Source organism: Myodes glareolus, chromosome 17 (assembly GCF_982192425.1).
Source record: "Myodes glareolus chromosome 17, mMyoGla1.1, whole genome shotgun sequence".
Lineage (NCBI taxonomy): Eukaryota > Metazoa > Chordata > Mammalia > Rodentia > Cricetidae > Myodes > Myodes glareolus.
The window spans coordinates 64,531,065-64,546,835 of record NC_142042.1 but is presented as its reverse complement, the minus strand read 5'-3'; the positions used below and the strand labels follow the sequence as shown (position 1 = coordinate 64,546,835).

Below are 15,771 nucleotides of genomic sequence, written 5' to 3'. Positions count from 1 at the left end.
TACAAAACCCAAGAGAACCCTTTAGTGACTTTTTACAAAGATTAACTAAAGCTGTACAAATAGGGGTAAGAGATCCAGAAGATAAACAAGTACTTATTGAATCTCTGGATTTTGACAATGCCAACTTAGAATGCAAAAAGATACTTGGACTTTTAGAGATCAAATCAGCACCAATGAATGGATGAATGAATCCTGCACACAGCCAATGTGGAGTCATTTGACTATGATACTAGGAGAAGCAATTTCCAAAGATATGAAGAGACATCAAAATATCAAATGTTTTTGCGGTAGCGTCCCATTGTCAAGATTGTACTGAAGCAAATCTTAGTTCAGAGGGAAATTAGCCATTCAGGACAGATTGTATCAGACAGGCCCAATTTACAAAGATTTTGTAAAAGGCATCCCAGAAGCAACAGCAAATCTGGCTTTGAACTGCAAGCTACCATTTTAAAGTCTATGCCCAACCATGTGGCCTAAGTCTATTACAGTGCATCTGCTAAAATAGCTCTTAGGCCTAACAGGACTGTGGAAATTGAATACTAGGCATCCCTGGAACAAATAAAGCCCACCCGTCAAGCCCAGTCTTGCCAGTCTAGCCACTGCTGAGATCAAACTCTTGGCACAAGCTCGCAAATTCAACAAGAGTCTGATAGTCAACAAAAGTAAGTATGAATGGGTCCCCCCAAAACCCTATAGCATAGACAAGAAAAAGGGATACACCAAGATGCAGCTGCTGTAGCCCAGGAGCTGGTTTTAGCGTGGTGTGGAGAGCTCAGATTGTGGATTGGGGGCTTTCGGCGCGTGGCCTAGGGCCACACGGAAAGACTGCTCTACCAGGTGGGACCTCCAAATGAAGGACCCCAACTCGTCTTAACCACAGTTATGCCGTTCTGCAAAGGTTTTCAGATAGCAAGCTTAATTAAGGGCCTCCGGAGTTCAGGGCCTCCGGAATGCTGAGCTGATAACAAGCTCCATTAAAGGCCTCCGGAATTCAGTGCCTCCGGAATGTTGAGCAAAGACACCTGAGGTTAGAGCAAGAACAGCCTTATCTGGCTGCAAAACAGGGAATTTATGAACTGGCCATAGAAAACAAAGAAAGAGAGGATTGCGAGGCCTGAGTCACGTATAAAGCGGGGCTTGTCACGAGTCAGGGGCTGTGCAATCAGACATCTGGTCGCCAGCCAGGAAAAGGGGGGGCAGGATGAGAGGAACAGTAAACCGCTGAGTAGTCCCCTCATTGTTATCTAGGTTAAGAATTTACCACCCTGCATCTCGCTTCTGTAAACCTTGCTTTTTGCTCTCCTATAAAAACCCCTCACCCCCAACCTGCAGGCGCGCAAGTCCTCCAAGAGACTTGGTCGCCCCAGGTACCTGCGTATCCCCAATAAACCTCTTGCTGTTTGCATCCGGCTGCGTGTTTTCGACTGATCTCTGGGCACGGGGGTCTCTCCCGAGGGAAGACGCCCACGGGAGTCTTTCACAAAATGTTAGAAATTTTTCCTAACGTGAGTTCTCTGCCCATGCAAAAATCCCAATCAAGCCAAATCACAACAAACCAAATTAAAAAATATCCAGGTTTAATGGGATTCCTATGCTCTCAGATGACCCCAAGGGGGAACCAGGAGGCTGCTAACGTGACCACTAGGAGGAAGGAAAAGAGACCATGAGGAAACTTCCCAGGGAAGCAGCTTAAATAGACTGAGAGCGTGGTCAAGATTTTGGTGGGCTCGTCTTGACCCTCCTCCATGGAGAGGTCAAAACTTGGCAGGCACAGGGATGGAGTCTCCAAAGATGGAGGCCAGAGACCAGGGCTTGCAGTAAGCATCTGATATTAGAAACTGTTCCCAGGATATGGAGCAACAGGCAACTCTTTGACCTCAATGGAGTGTAAATTATAATGCAACATACATCACATTGCAATTTTAAATAGGTGCATTCCAGAATTCAGGATTTAATTCCTCACCATACTACCTAGAGAGGGTATTCTTCATGTAGACAAGATGTAGAGACCTTTTGAGGATGAAAAGTACAAGGCAGGGGCTGGAGAGATGGCTCAGCAGTTAAGAACACCAGTTGCTCTTCCAGAGGTCCCAAGTTCAATTCCCAGCACCCATGTGGTGGCTCTCAACCATATATAATGGGGTCTGGTGCCTTCTTCTGGTCTGCAGGTGTACCCGAAGACAGACCACTCAAATAAAAAATAAATAAATTGTAAAAAAAACTGCAAGGTAATTGGAAAGATCATAAGAAGTCCTTGACGGGATGTCCTGAAATGCCTGGAAGTGTGGTTGGCAGGTGAGCTACAGCATAGAGATAAATATAATATTTTATAAATGATTCCATAACAGGAAAACAAGAGTACATCAGGAGTCATCAAGTGTGCAATATTTAATATAAGGATATGTAAGCTATAACACATATTTTTAAATACCCTGCAAAACACATATAAAAAATTAAGTCCTAATGAGTTGGAGAAGATAGACATCAAATAAATGAGGCTGTTTATGCTGCATTTGGTTAATGAACAAGAATTTACTCTTGTAATAAATATAAATTTTAATCATAAACGTCCTATGACAAGTTACAAATATTTTAGTGTGAATCCTGGTTTTTTTTTTCGATTACTTTAAAATTTCATTCTTTACAGGAAACTATTTCTAGGTAATGTATTGTTTTTCTTTTTTAAAATTTAACTTCCTTATTGACTCCCTGGGAGTTTCACATCATGCACTCCAATTCTGCCCACATCCTGGTGCCCCATATCCTCCCCTATCCCTGTCATGCCCCCTCCACAAAAAAAAAAACAAACCAGTATGCAACCAAACAAAAGTTACAACAACAACAACAGCAGCAAAAAAAAAAAAAATAGAAAAATCTCTTTGTTTCTCCTTCTTTCCTGCTTCCCCAGTACCCCTTCATTCCTCCTGGTGGCATTGGGAGCTGTGTACCATATAGTGTGCCCTTTGTCCATCAGTTCTACTGGCAAATGCTCACTGCAATGAGTCACTGGTCTGGTTCAAGGCCTCTTGGTTTCTGGTATACCATTCTCACTGGATCCTCACCAAAACTGGGATATCCTGTGGCTTTCTCTGGAATATCCTATGGTGCCCCCCAGTCTTGGAGATCTTGTAGCTATTGTTCCACAGGTCCAATCGCTTCAGGAGCTCCAGCAAATCCTAGGTAAGGTAGATGTTAGGGTGAGTCAACCCAAGACCCAGCTGTGAGCCTGGTCAACAGCCGCCACTGCCTCAGGCAAGGAGGCAGAGTCAGTTCCCCTATGTGTGCACCCTCAGGGTTGGTTCAGCCTCTCCTGTGGTGAAGGGTGGGGCCTATCATCCCTTGAAGGTCAGGGCCAAATATCTTTCTGTAGTGGGCGAGAGGTATAGCCAGCTTTCCCAGGTCATTGAAGGGCAGGACTGACTCAGCATGGCCCTTTGATTTCATTTCTCATGGTTCCTAAGGCCTCTTGAGGTGACACAGGCCACAGACATCAACACAGACCCCAGCTGCAGCTGGACCATGGACCCAGAAGTGTCACCCTAATATATTGTATGAATTTTTTGAGCTTTATTTATTAAGCAACTCTACTGACACGATGCCCTAGTTAATGTATTTGATGTTATTTCACATGATGGGTCTCTTTCTGGGTAATCTATCTACCCACTTTGCCTCTGTTGTATTTTTTCAGGAATAAGATCTAGTTTTGGCACCTGAAGGATTTGCACTTTGCTGGAGAGGTCATAAGGACTTTAAAAACAACCTTCTTTATCTGGCTGGATCTGCATAAATGAAGTACTACCTTGGGTTTCCAGGAAGCAAAGAGCAGGAAAGGAACCTAAAGGACTGATTAAGATCCTTAATTATGCTTACTCAAGTGCCAACAGGAGGCATGTGGTTCCTCTGCCTCCACATGGAAGGGCTGGCATAGGTGAGTCGTGGCAGATATCATGACAGCATAGGTCAGCATGGCAGACACCTTGATAACTCTAAGCCTCTCTGGCCTCTGTTTTGATCTTGAAGAATAGACTGGACATGGTCTCGTCTTCACAGACATGAATGGTGCACAATAAGGCTCATGAACCTGCTTGTTTAGGATTAGCCAGTCAGTGGCAGCCCTTGTAACAGTTCACAATCAGAATGCGGAGAACAAGACAAGGTGTGGTCTTCAGAGAATGAGGAGCCCTGTGTCCCATCCCATCCTTCTGGACCATTCTCTGGAAACACTGTACCCTGGGGATCCTTGGTAAACTGAGTTTGAAACAGGGAGTGGTATTCACAGAAGTGTCAGGAGCTTCTTGTATTGTTCAGATTACATCAAGATCCTGGCCTCCAAAACAGATAGGAATTGTGGGGAATTCTCTGTTGGAGAAGGAGGTATTTTCATGAAAGAGGTAGAAAAATAACTCACATCCAGTTTTTGTAGGGGCCACAGAAGTGGGCCCATTCCACCCTGACTAAAAGAGAGTTCAGGCCTATTCTTGTTCCTTCAAGGCTAATGACAAGAGGTTTGACTTAAGGTTTGGCTAGTAACAAGGATATCTTGACCTAGGGTGTGGTTACTTGGTGTTTGGGGTATTAAGAGGGTACTTGCTTTGCTTTTTCTTTGTATCATGATTTTTTTTTAAAAAAGTCTTTTGTTTTCTTCCCCTCTTGTCAATTGAGATATTAAAAGATAATAAGAAATAAATGTGGGCACATTCAATATTCACTGGATTGCCCTCCCAGTACTGTCCTGTGTCTCTGTGTTTCTTTTGTATCTCTGTTTCTTCTGCCCAACACTTTTGATCCACACACCCTACCCTGGAACGTAGGGACAGTCAAGGCTGGACCCTGACAAGTCACACTGGGTCAAGAACTGATCAGAGGCCAGTCCCGTTCCTCCGGAATCAGCCTAGAGAGGCTGGGATTGAAGAACTTTATGTCCCGCCATGTTTTCCTTGGCACTGCGGGCCAGGGCAACTGGCCTCACCACTCAGTGGGTAAGACATATAGGGAATTTGTATAAGACAACTGTGCAAAATGGGGCTGGAGGAGCTTTATTTGTGCATAGAGATAGCCCTGAGAATGACCCAGATACTCCATCTGACTTCACACCAGAAAATTCTAAGAGGATAGAGGCAATAGTGAAAAACTACCCAGAAGGGCACAACGCAGCAGCTGTGCTTCCAGTCCTGGATCTAGCCCAAAGGCAGAATGGATGGTTGTCCATATCTGCTATGAACAAGGTGGTAGAAGTTTTACAAGTACCTGCTATGAGAGTATATTAACTAACAACTTTTTATACAAAATATAATCAAAAGCCAGTTGGAAAGTACCACATTCAGGTACTGCACTACCACACCTTGTAGGCTTCGAGGTTCTGACAGCATATTGGAGACCCTTCAAAGAAAGCTTGGAATAAAGGTTGGAGAGACCACACCTGACAAACTCTTCACTCTTATAGAAGTGGGGTGTTCTATGTAAATGCACCAATGCTTCAAATAAATGACAACTACTATGAAGACCTAACACCCAAGGATATTGAAGAGATTATTGATAAACTCAGAGCTGGAAAAGTTCCAAAGCCTGGGCCAAGGAGTGGGCATTTCTGTTGTGAGCCAGCTGGGGGTCTCGCCTCCTTGACTAAACCACCCAAAGGACCTGGCTTTTGTGCAAGCAGGCCTTTCACTTATGCTCAACTGTAAAAACTGTCACTGGAGAAATAAAACACGAGCCTACCAAAAAAAAAAAAGAAAGAAAGAAAGAAAGAAAAAGAACTGATCAGAGAGCCAAAAGGAAAAGACAAGAGAAGTTTACAACAACCTCATAGTTGAGCTCTGGGCCATGAAAGATTTTATGGGGACTGTAAAGAACAACAGAGACAATTTTTCACCTCCAGGGTGAGTATTATGTGGTTTCTTATCCACCGTGGAAGAAATTACCCATTTTAAAACATAGATTTCCTCAACATAGGTTTTCCCGAGTAAGGAGAGAGCCCCCGCCCCTGTCATTTTGGCTTACAAAATGCTATCGGTGCACTTCTAATCCATAGCTGCCAAGATAGACTGCTGGGGATGCAAAACAAACAAGAGTCTGGTGAGGATCATGGGGAAAGTCTTTATTTCTCTGAAACCCAGAAGGGAGGAAGCAATATAGGAACAAATTTAGAAGCTCCACAGTTAGACTTCAGTACTGTAGTGACCTCCAAATGGAGGACAGGAGGAGAAAGCAGAACGGCAGGTGAGGTTAGTCTTCTGAACATGGTTTCCTCCCGCACAGCTTCCAGTGTCCTCACAGCCCAGGTCAGCAGCAGCCCCCAGACTGCTGGCTGCTGCCACCGCTACTGCCACAGCATCCACTGCTGCCACCGCTGCTGCCACAGCATCCACTGCTGCCACCGCTACTGCCACAGCAGCCACTGCTGCCACCGCTGCTACAGCAGCCACTGCTGCCACCGCTGCTACTGCATCCAGAGCTGTGACGATGGCGACGGAGAGATCTGCGGGGCTTGTGGTGACTCAGACAGCAGCCACCACCGCCAGAGCTGCAGCAGCCCCCGGAGCTTGAGCCACAGCAGCCCCCGGAGCTGGAGCCACAGCAGCCCCCAGAACCCAGGCTACAGCAGGAAGAGACAGGGGGACACTTAGGGGGGCACTTAGGAGGACACTTTGGGGGGCACTTTGGGGTCTGGCACTTGGGAGGGCATTTAGGGGCACACTTGGGAGGGGGCTGGCACTGTTGCTGGCTCTGCTGGCAGGACATCTCGGTTGGTGAGTGCTCAGGAGCTGTGGAGAGTTACACATAAGTCAGACCCAAGTTCCAAGACCACCTTGTTTAGTATTGTCTTTTCAGCTTCGTTTCTAGTTCCCTCGTGAGTCTTGCAATCAGACACAGGAAGAACGCATATGAGGTATTCACCACTTTCACCATTTACTGAGTGCTTTGTTTCAGTGTCTCACACCAAACTCCATTTAGAATCAGTTAAGCAACACAGTCTCCAAATACACGCAGAAAGTTGATCATTAGTGTAATGGATTAAGTGAAAATGCTGCAGATCCCCGAGGGGCTCAGCAGCAGAAAGCCTGTGCTGTGGATCCCCGAGTGGCTGCAGTGGCAGAAATGCCACAGGTCCTCAAACAGCAGCAGTGGGCAGCAGTTCCCGAGAGCAGCCAGTCCCAGGCAGGGATGGCACAGTTCCCAAGGGACTGCAGTGGGTCACGAGGGATCCCACGAGGAGAGACAGACAGATGGGCATGCCACGAGACTACTCTGCAGGTCTCTGAAGGCAGCTAGTCCTGGGCAGGGAGCCACGGGGCAGGCAAGAGACAGACTGATAGGCACGCCATGCAGAGTGAGGTTGGATATGTATTTAGTGGGTTATAGAAAGGAAGGGGAGAAGGGAGAAGAGAAGAAGAGAGAGAGAGAAAGAGAGATGGGGAAGGAGAGAAGTGGGGAGAGACAGAAGCTGCCTCTTTGAGAGGGAGATGGTAAAGGAAAGGACTCAGGCTGGAAGCTGAAGATCAGCTTGCCTTGGTGGAGGTGCGGAGATGTGGCTTGTCTCTTAAAGGGCCAGGACAGATCATTACATTTAGAATCTCCTGAGGGTCTAGTCGATGAGCTCAATCTGTCACATCACCCAGACTTCTGAAAACACTCAGGACAGTTTAGAGGTGAAAAGCTCTTTCAGAAAAGAACAAAGGCGTTCCCTCTGGAGGGATTTCAGAAATACTTGATTTTACAGAAATGTAGCAAGCTATAAAGTGCAAAAGATGTAATGGTATGTCCTGTCCCTTTAAGAGACAATCCCTGCCCACTCCCCTCCTCTTCCACCTAGGCAAGCAGATCTTCCTTCTGCTTCCAGCCTGCAAGCTCTTTCTCCTTCCCAAAGAGGTAGATTCTCTTCTCCTCTCTCCTCTCCTCCTCCCTCCCTTCCCCCCTTCTCTTTCCTCCCATAAGCTACTGAATAAACTACACCCAAACCCTCTCTCTGCTTGGAGTGCCTATCTGTCTCTGTCTCACCCGCAGTGGCTCCTTGTGGGACCAGCAGACCTGCAGAGGCCTCCCACCCACACTGAGGCTCTCTGCCTGGAACCTGTTGCCCCTGTGGCCCACTGTGCCCCTCAAGGAACTTCTGGAACTGCTACCATTACAAAAGGCCCTTGGGATTGATTTGTAACCTTCAGTTTATTCATGAAGAAACTAAAGAGAAGTGCAGCTGCTGTCACTGGCTGGTCCCCAGGCAGCCTGTGGGGGCCTTTCCAGACCTGCTGGCGCCCTGCACAAGGCTCCTCCCTGCTGGCTCCTCCCTGCACAAGGCTCCCACAGTAGTCTTCCTGTTGAGTAATCAAGTGGCTCTTTTTTTTTTCTTCCCCTAATACCAGGGTCCTCAGTGCATCTTTTCCAAAAATGAGCATGGCTGACTGACTTTCAAAACTGCATTCCAGTGACCCCCTGCATAATCAAGTGGCCCACGTTCCTCAAAACCAGAGGGACACAGCAAACAACAGAAAATAATTTAGTTTCTTTGAAAATGTAGCACACATCTCCGAATACTCTCAGATTCTACCTCATTCTTTACTTTGAAATACTACCCCACCCCTACTTTTCTCTCATCACAATTCAATGCTTCTTGCAGCCTGGACAGCCTCCCTGCTCTGACCTGGCCATCCTGGAGAATTACCTGCTCCTGTGCTTGGGACACTTACCGGGGAGACACGCAGTCCAGACTCTGTAGACACCTCCAGATGTGAGTGGATGGAAGCATTCTGGTCACCAGTCTTTTTATCCTGCTCTTAAGCCCGTGAGACAGGGCTTGGGCATGGAGGACAGCCTTCCAACGCCCACGTGACTTTGTGACAGGTCATGACTGGATGTTCCTCATCCGCCACTCTCCACTGGGCTTAGCCTGCCTGCTCCCATCTAGGAATGTGTTCGCATGGTATGGGAGTGTTTGGACAGAAGGTATGGATGAACCATCCCAGGAGGCCTCTTCACCCTTCATTCCTAGGTTTCCCTCCACCCTGGCAATGTGCTAATACTTAAGGATTCTAGTCCTCCCAATTCCTTCTTCCTGTCCATGCTAGATAAAACTAATTTTTCATCTAGACCACTGATTCTAATGGCTTTATGTGAAATGCACGTTTGAGGGGTGTGTGTGTGTGTGTTTGTGTGTGTATGTGTTTGTGTGTGTGTGTGTGTGTGAAGTAGTTGTACTACTTGATGATAATGATTCTCCCCAAAGCCCATGGACTCCCTAAATAAAAACACCCCAGTACCACATATGAGAAATGTTTCCTTGAGTTGTTGGTCAGGGAAAACCAAGAAACCATCCCCCAAAACAATATAGGCTATTACCATTGCCTTTAGTTGTCTCCCGGAATTTGAAGGTAAGACCCTGTTTCTGAAGGCACAGTGAGCTTTGTGCACACGGCTTGGAGCAGTCAAGTTGTGGCTCACCTGGAAGCCTCTTCCCAGAGGAGTGGTTTTAATAATCTCAGAAGTTTCTGTGTACGCTGCCAAGGTAGAGGAACAATCAGTTGTCCCACCCAGCGACTAGACTGGCAAAATACCCAGAACGGTGAAATGGCGGTGCTTTTATCTTGTGGGTAAGCAATAACTGTCTAATTGGACACCAGGCCCAGTCAGTGGGAGGGAATTTATGCTTAGAGACATAAATTGCCTGTTTTCTGGAGAATTCACAGACCCAAGAGGAGACCCTACTACTGCCAAGCTCCTAAAGCAATATAATTTATGACTGTTTTCTGAATCTTTACCTTATATCCACAGGTAAGTGTCAAAAAAGCTCCATCGTACAACAGATAGAGACCATTAAAGATTCACAACTGGCAGAAATGCAGAAAACAGGTAACTACAGGATGCCGATCCCAGCTGATACTTTGGCAGCACAATTGCTAAACCTAAGGCTCAGGGAAACTTGTGGAAGAGAGAGTTGAAAGATTCTGAGAGCCAGAAGCCCCGTGAGTCTATGACTAGATTGAATCCCCTAGAAATGAGAGGGAAAATGCAGCCAGGAGTATTTTCTCAATAATACGATTGCCCGAATGAGAAGACCACCATGATGGCAACACCAGTGGGAACGAGGGGAGTTTCACTTGGTCACACCCTGAGGTAAAGAGCTTCAGGTGGTCAATGCCCTTGAAAGAAGGAGCATCAATTGCCTTCAGGGATGACCTCCCTCATAGGTCTAATCCCATGTGGTCAGTCCTGGACACATTCAGCACATATAAGCAAAGTGAATGGCACACAAAAATGAGTTTAAAAGAAGCAATCAATTTGAGAGTGGGGAGGCACATAGGAGATGCTGATGGGAGGAAAGGACATTGAAAAAGTTGTGTAATTATATTTTGATCATGTAAGGACAATTTTAAAGAAAAAATATTCAAAGCTAGCATCCACACGTGAAAAGAGCATGTGGCATTTGCTTTTCTGGGTCTGGGTTATCTCATTCAGAATAGTGTGTTCCAGCTCCATCCATTTACCTGTGAATTTCATTATTCTATTTTTTAACAGTTGAATAATATTCAATTGTATAAATTTACCACATCATCATTATCCACTTATCAGTTGCTAGGCATCTGTTTTTTTTTCTTGGAGGTTGTGAATTGAGCAGCAATGAACATGAATGAGCAAGTTACCTCTGTAGTACAATACACAGCTAATTTGACTGTATGCTCAAGAGTTATATAACTGGATCATGCTAAATAAGGATAATGAATGTAATCATATATAAAATCTACTGTAAAATAATGTATCATTCCATGACATATCTGAAGATCCCTTGGGTTAAAAACAAATACCTTCTACAGATCCCTAATGCTGTGACTGCTTGTTTGTATTTAATGTACTTTTCTGTTTACTTTTTAGAACCTTTTTATTTTTAATATCTGGTGATTTGGATGGGGAAGAAGAAAGGCCAAGACTTCAAGACTTGACTCTTTTGGATTGGGAATGTCCTGAGGAAAAGACCCGAGTTTCTTCCATTCAGCGTGTTCAAGGGTAGAAGAGGGTAAATGAATTCTGTAACTTTCCTCTGTTGCTACATCCACGGCTGTCTCGCCAGTGTAGCAGAAATGCTGACTGGATGGGCAAATATTGCCGGCAGGATTGGGATTGGTGCTTCAAGGAGCTGTGTGTTCCAGGCGGTCCCTTGGCAACCAGTTGTGGTGTAATGCTACCTGAGTCGCCATTAGTACTGACTCGACCTGGCTGTCCTTGGAGCCATATGTGTGTCTTTTCCCTTGTCTGTGTGTTCTTTGTGATCCTTACATATTGCTAACAGATCAGACTATTCCAGGCAGTTGTGGATATAAACAAGACTGCTGAGGACATTTTTGGATTCTGCTCCACTATTAATTAAAGCCTTAAAAAAGTAGCCAGTTCTGGAAATTGCCAAAATCATCATTAGGACGATTCCTTGATGATGTAGAATAAAAGGAGTTAATCTTAGCAGAAAAAACCTTAGACGCCTTCTACAGGAAAACAGCATTAGGCATTTATGTACAACTTAACAGGAGGCCTATGCAACCTTCCTTATGGCCAGAAAACCTAGGCTAATTATAACATCTGACCCTGAGAGTTGGGAAGGGAAAGGAGTTGAGATTAATGGTACAAAATGAGTCTCAAAAAGTTTTCCAGGAAGATAGTAGCCTTCTTCTTTCTCACCCAGACACACAAGGTCACTTAGCTGAGCCCAAGTCAGCCACCTGGTACAAGCTGATAAAGTTGGGCTAACTCAAGAACAATGGTCTCTCTAATAACAAGAAAAAAGAAGGGGTAACTTTACAAATGTAAGAAAGCAAAAGTCCTTGTACTCATGCCAAAGCATCTTTAAAGATTCTCTTTGAAAAACTGTTTTATGCCGTTCTTTTCTATTTTATGATCTGATGATGTATGCCTTTGCCAAGTCCTTTGTTTTGTAATAATATATAATCCTGCACTGAAGTAAGTAAATCGCACCAGCATGTCTCAAAAACATTGAGAGTGTCTGTGTGTCACTTTTCCTCGCCGTATCCTGATTTCTCCTGTGCCTTCGCCCTGATTCCCTTACGGTCTGAGTGGCTCCCTTGAGCTGGTCCGTAGCAGGTGGCGCCCGAACAGGGACTTGAAGGACAGGTAATCTTTCTCTTTTCTTTCTTTTCCTTTTATTAGTTTTCAGGAACGGCTCTTACCAGGGAGCTGCAGTCCCGCCGGAAGATTTGCCGGTCACAGTGTAAGTAATCCTGAGGAACCATGGGGCAATCTATGAGAGATGCCTTATCAGCATTAGTCCAAGGAATGGCTTATGCTGCAGCAATGAAGGATTGGAAATTCAGCGCCAATATTGAAAAGACATATGAAGGAGGTGTAAGAGACACCTCATCTCTCACTTGTTATAATTGTGGGAAACCTGGGCACATGCAGAAAGACTGCAGGAGGCCCAGGGGAGCAGGGCAAAAAGGAGCAGGGCAAAGGGGAACTCCCGGACTTTGTCCCCGATGCAAAAAGGGAAAGCACTGGAAGAATGAATGTAAATCTAAGTTCCATAAGGATGGAACGCTCTTAGATAAGAATAAAAATAAACATAAAAATAGAAATAAAAACCAGGCAAATATAAAATAAAAAGTCTAAAATTATGATCAGAGAAAAGTTAATGTGGAATTTTAAAAAGGCACTAGCAGCTAAAGGACATTTTCTATGCTTCTTCTCTTTTCTGAGTTAAATTTTTCACTGTGATAACACTCAAGGTTTCTTCCGCTGGCCAGCAATTTCTTCTCCTAACTCTTTCCTGTCCTAATACTGCTTATAAAAAGTTTTAAATTATATCAACTTGTGACTTTAAAAAACATTAATTTAAAAACAAATGTTAAAGATACATTAGGCTTCTATATTATCTAAAAACCACCAAGGGCAAAAGGGCTAAAATAATGATAATAATAAATAAAAATAATAAAAGGGGTTTGTCTAAAAGTGTCTGGCTTAATTAATGAAACAAATATTAAGAAAGGAGTCAAACCTAAAAATTACAAAAGGTATATAAAATGTTATAAAAGGTAATAAGAGGCTAAAAGAAGTTTGCTGTAATTTCTTATATCTGAATGTTTAATGGTCAATTCTGGTTTAAAAAGGATTTATCTTGTGAAAAGGTCATGGTTATTTCTTTTATGCATGCTTGTGTAGCTTTATGACAGTAAAAAATATATGAGGTGAGTATACTCAACAGAGTAAGGGTCTCAAAAATTCTGTCCTATGAACATCATATGATTTTGCCATATCTTGCCAAAAACTTCCTGAGCATATATTGATTTGGGTATATATTGTTTTCTTTAATATAATCACTGATTAATTGTTTATGCTAAAATAATGCTTTCTCCACATTCAGCAAAGAAATTATATTTAAGATTCGTCTTTTTTCTAAGTAAAGACTTTCTAATATCTTGACAGTTATTTTTTGCAGTAAAATATTCAAATGTTCTGACTCATATAATTTTTGAGAATTTTTATGTCTTAAAAATACAATACAAATACTTATAAAACGTTTCATATTGTTTATGATTAGGTTTTAGCCTCATTGTCTTTACTAAAAATGATTAATTTACAGGTTTACTTTAACAAAGATATGGTATATATTATTGGTTTGTTAAAAATATAAGTTAATAAAAATAATAAAGTTTGCCTAATCAGAGATACCTGGATAGCCCTAAATACTTTAAAAATCTGTACAAAATGGCATTTAAAATAAAGGTTAAAAGGCTTATATTAGACGGAGACTCTGAGATCCTAACAGTGACCCAAGGTCTCCAAAGAAGATTATGCGACACCATGATGTCTCCACCTGGATAACAACGATGCTGACCACTGGGTAAGATGACCCCCAGTGCAACACCTGCTGTCAGTACCTGGTCCAGACCATGAACAAACAGCAGGGGAAATAGTCCTCAGGTAAGCTGGGGATCCTGTGACCAAAGCAGGGGAAAATAGTTCTCAAATAAATGGAAATCCTACGACTAAAGTAGGAATGATTAATTGCTTTTCCTATAAATAAAAGGAAAGCGTCTGCTGTTAAAACAAAATTCATTAAGAGCTCTCTTTGTAAATAGAGAGAAGGCAACCGCGGCAAAGTGGGGGTTAATTACTTTTCCCTGGAAATGAAGGGGGAGCAGCCACTATCAAAGCGGGAATTTTATTGCCCATTCCATAAATAAGGAATGAATAAAAAGCAGTTTCACAAGTCGACAAAACAAAAGTAAAAAAAAAAATATATCAATTAAATATGGGTGCTAATCAATTGCACTCAATTTTTTTAGGCTCTTAATGAACTGCTATGTTTAAAGAATCTGGAAGATAAGACAAAATACTTAAAAGAAATTTTTTGCCATTGCACCCTGGCTCGCCGTTTCAGGAAGTCTCTCGATGTCATTGTGGGAAAGGAGGGGAGAGACCTAGACTTTGCATTTAAGCAAGGGATCCTTAAGGGAAAGGAAAAATCAGTCAAGAAATCAGAGCCAGGAATTTAAATCCTGAGGCTCCAGAGTTTACCATACATGAGTTGCCTAGAGCAACACCAGGTAATGCTGGCCTTGATTTGGCTAGCTCAAAGGATATGATTCCTTCTAAATAGGATGGCATTGCCTTAGTACCCACATCAGTGAAAGTAACATTGTTGCCACAAACTGTGGAACTTATAGGAAAAAGTTTCAACTATCAAAAGAATTCTAAGGTTGTGTCAGGTGTCATAGATGCAGACATAGAAAATGACATTAAGGTCATGGTGAAACCAGGGACAAAGAATTGCTCAACTATTACTGCTACTTTATGTTAATTTACCTAATAAAGTTTTGAGGAATAAATGAGAGCAAGGGCAGTTTGGATCCTTAAGGGAGGGGTCAAGTCAATTTGGAAGTTAATTAGAGGCTGTCTGAAAGATCTATATTACAGTAAAGCAGTAAAAAATGGACAGGCAGCGCTGAAAATGTTGCAAGAGAAAAGATTAAAAAAGTCAGAAAAGACAAGCAGTAAAAGGAATCATCAGGAATGGGGAGAGTTATACCCGGACCTTTCTGAGTTAAAAGAGTCAGATAAGCAACTGCAAGCAATTGTAAGCAAATTTGAAAAGGCAAAACTGAGAAAAAGGATGAGAAAAAAGGAGAAAGGAGGTTTAAAAGCACTGACGCTTTGCCCCATAACACCCTCCACCCCTCCACCTTATGTGGGAGGAGGTCAGGACAGCTCCAAAAGCACATTTTATCTAAGCGTTTGGAAAGAGGTGAGAACTGAGCTGCAATCAGCATACCCAATGTTTCAAAGTCCGCAAGAAAATAGATACAAAAAGGATAAAATCATAAATTATCTAGGAGCATAAATTTGTGAGAAGCAAATTATTCTACAAAAGGTAAAATTGAGAAAAAATAATTTAAAGATCTTGAAGGATTTTCAAAAGTTGTTAGATGATATAAATTAATTTAGATGTTATTTTAAGGAGCATCCTGTAATATTTTCTGAAATAACATTATCACAGCCTATTTCCATGGCCCCAAATGTATTTACAGACGAATCTAAGACAACATTTAATCTAATATCAGATTCTACAGATGTTAATACCCTCAGAATTTTAGAAGTAGCTGTACCTATTAAAAGTCCCAGCCCTATGTGCCTTTTATTTCAGCAATCGCAACATTTAATTTGGCAGAGAAAAAATTGTTTTTACATTCAACATATAAAAGTCCATACAGCTCTGCCAGGACCTTTAAATGAAGGAAATAATATAATTGATCAATGGATTAAAATGAAATATAT

The 15,771-nt window shown here is 42.9% G+C and overlaps 1 protein-coding gene and 1 pseudogene across 1 annotated transcript; one reads left to right on the top strand and one right to left on the bottom strand.

Annotated features, from left to right (window-relative positions):
* The first annotated feature begins 4,928 nt into the window (after positions 1-4,928).
* LOC125414728 (NADH dehydrogenase [ubiquinone] flavoprotein 2, mitochondrial pseudogene) lies at positions 4,929-5,684 on the top strand (annotated as a pseudogene).
* Positions 5,685-6,076: 392 nt separating this feature from the next.
* Positions 6,077-8,837, bottom strand: LOC146891305 (late cornified envelope protein 1E-like). Its single transcript, XM_085677989.2, has 2 exons — positions 8,685-8,837; positions 6,077-6,764 (listed from the first exon to the last, which is right to left on the bottom strand). Exon 2 carries the CDS (start codon positions 6,739-6,741, stop codon positions 6,283-6,285), a length of 459 nt encoding a protein of 152 aa, XP_085534115.2. The 5' UTR covers positions 6,742-6,764; positions 8,685-8,837; the 3' UTR covers positions 6,077-6,282.
* Between the last annotated feature and the right edge of the window lie 6,934 nt (positions 8,838-15,771).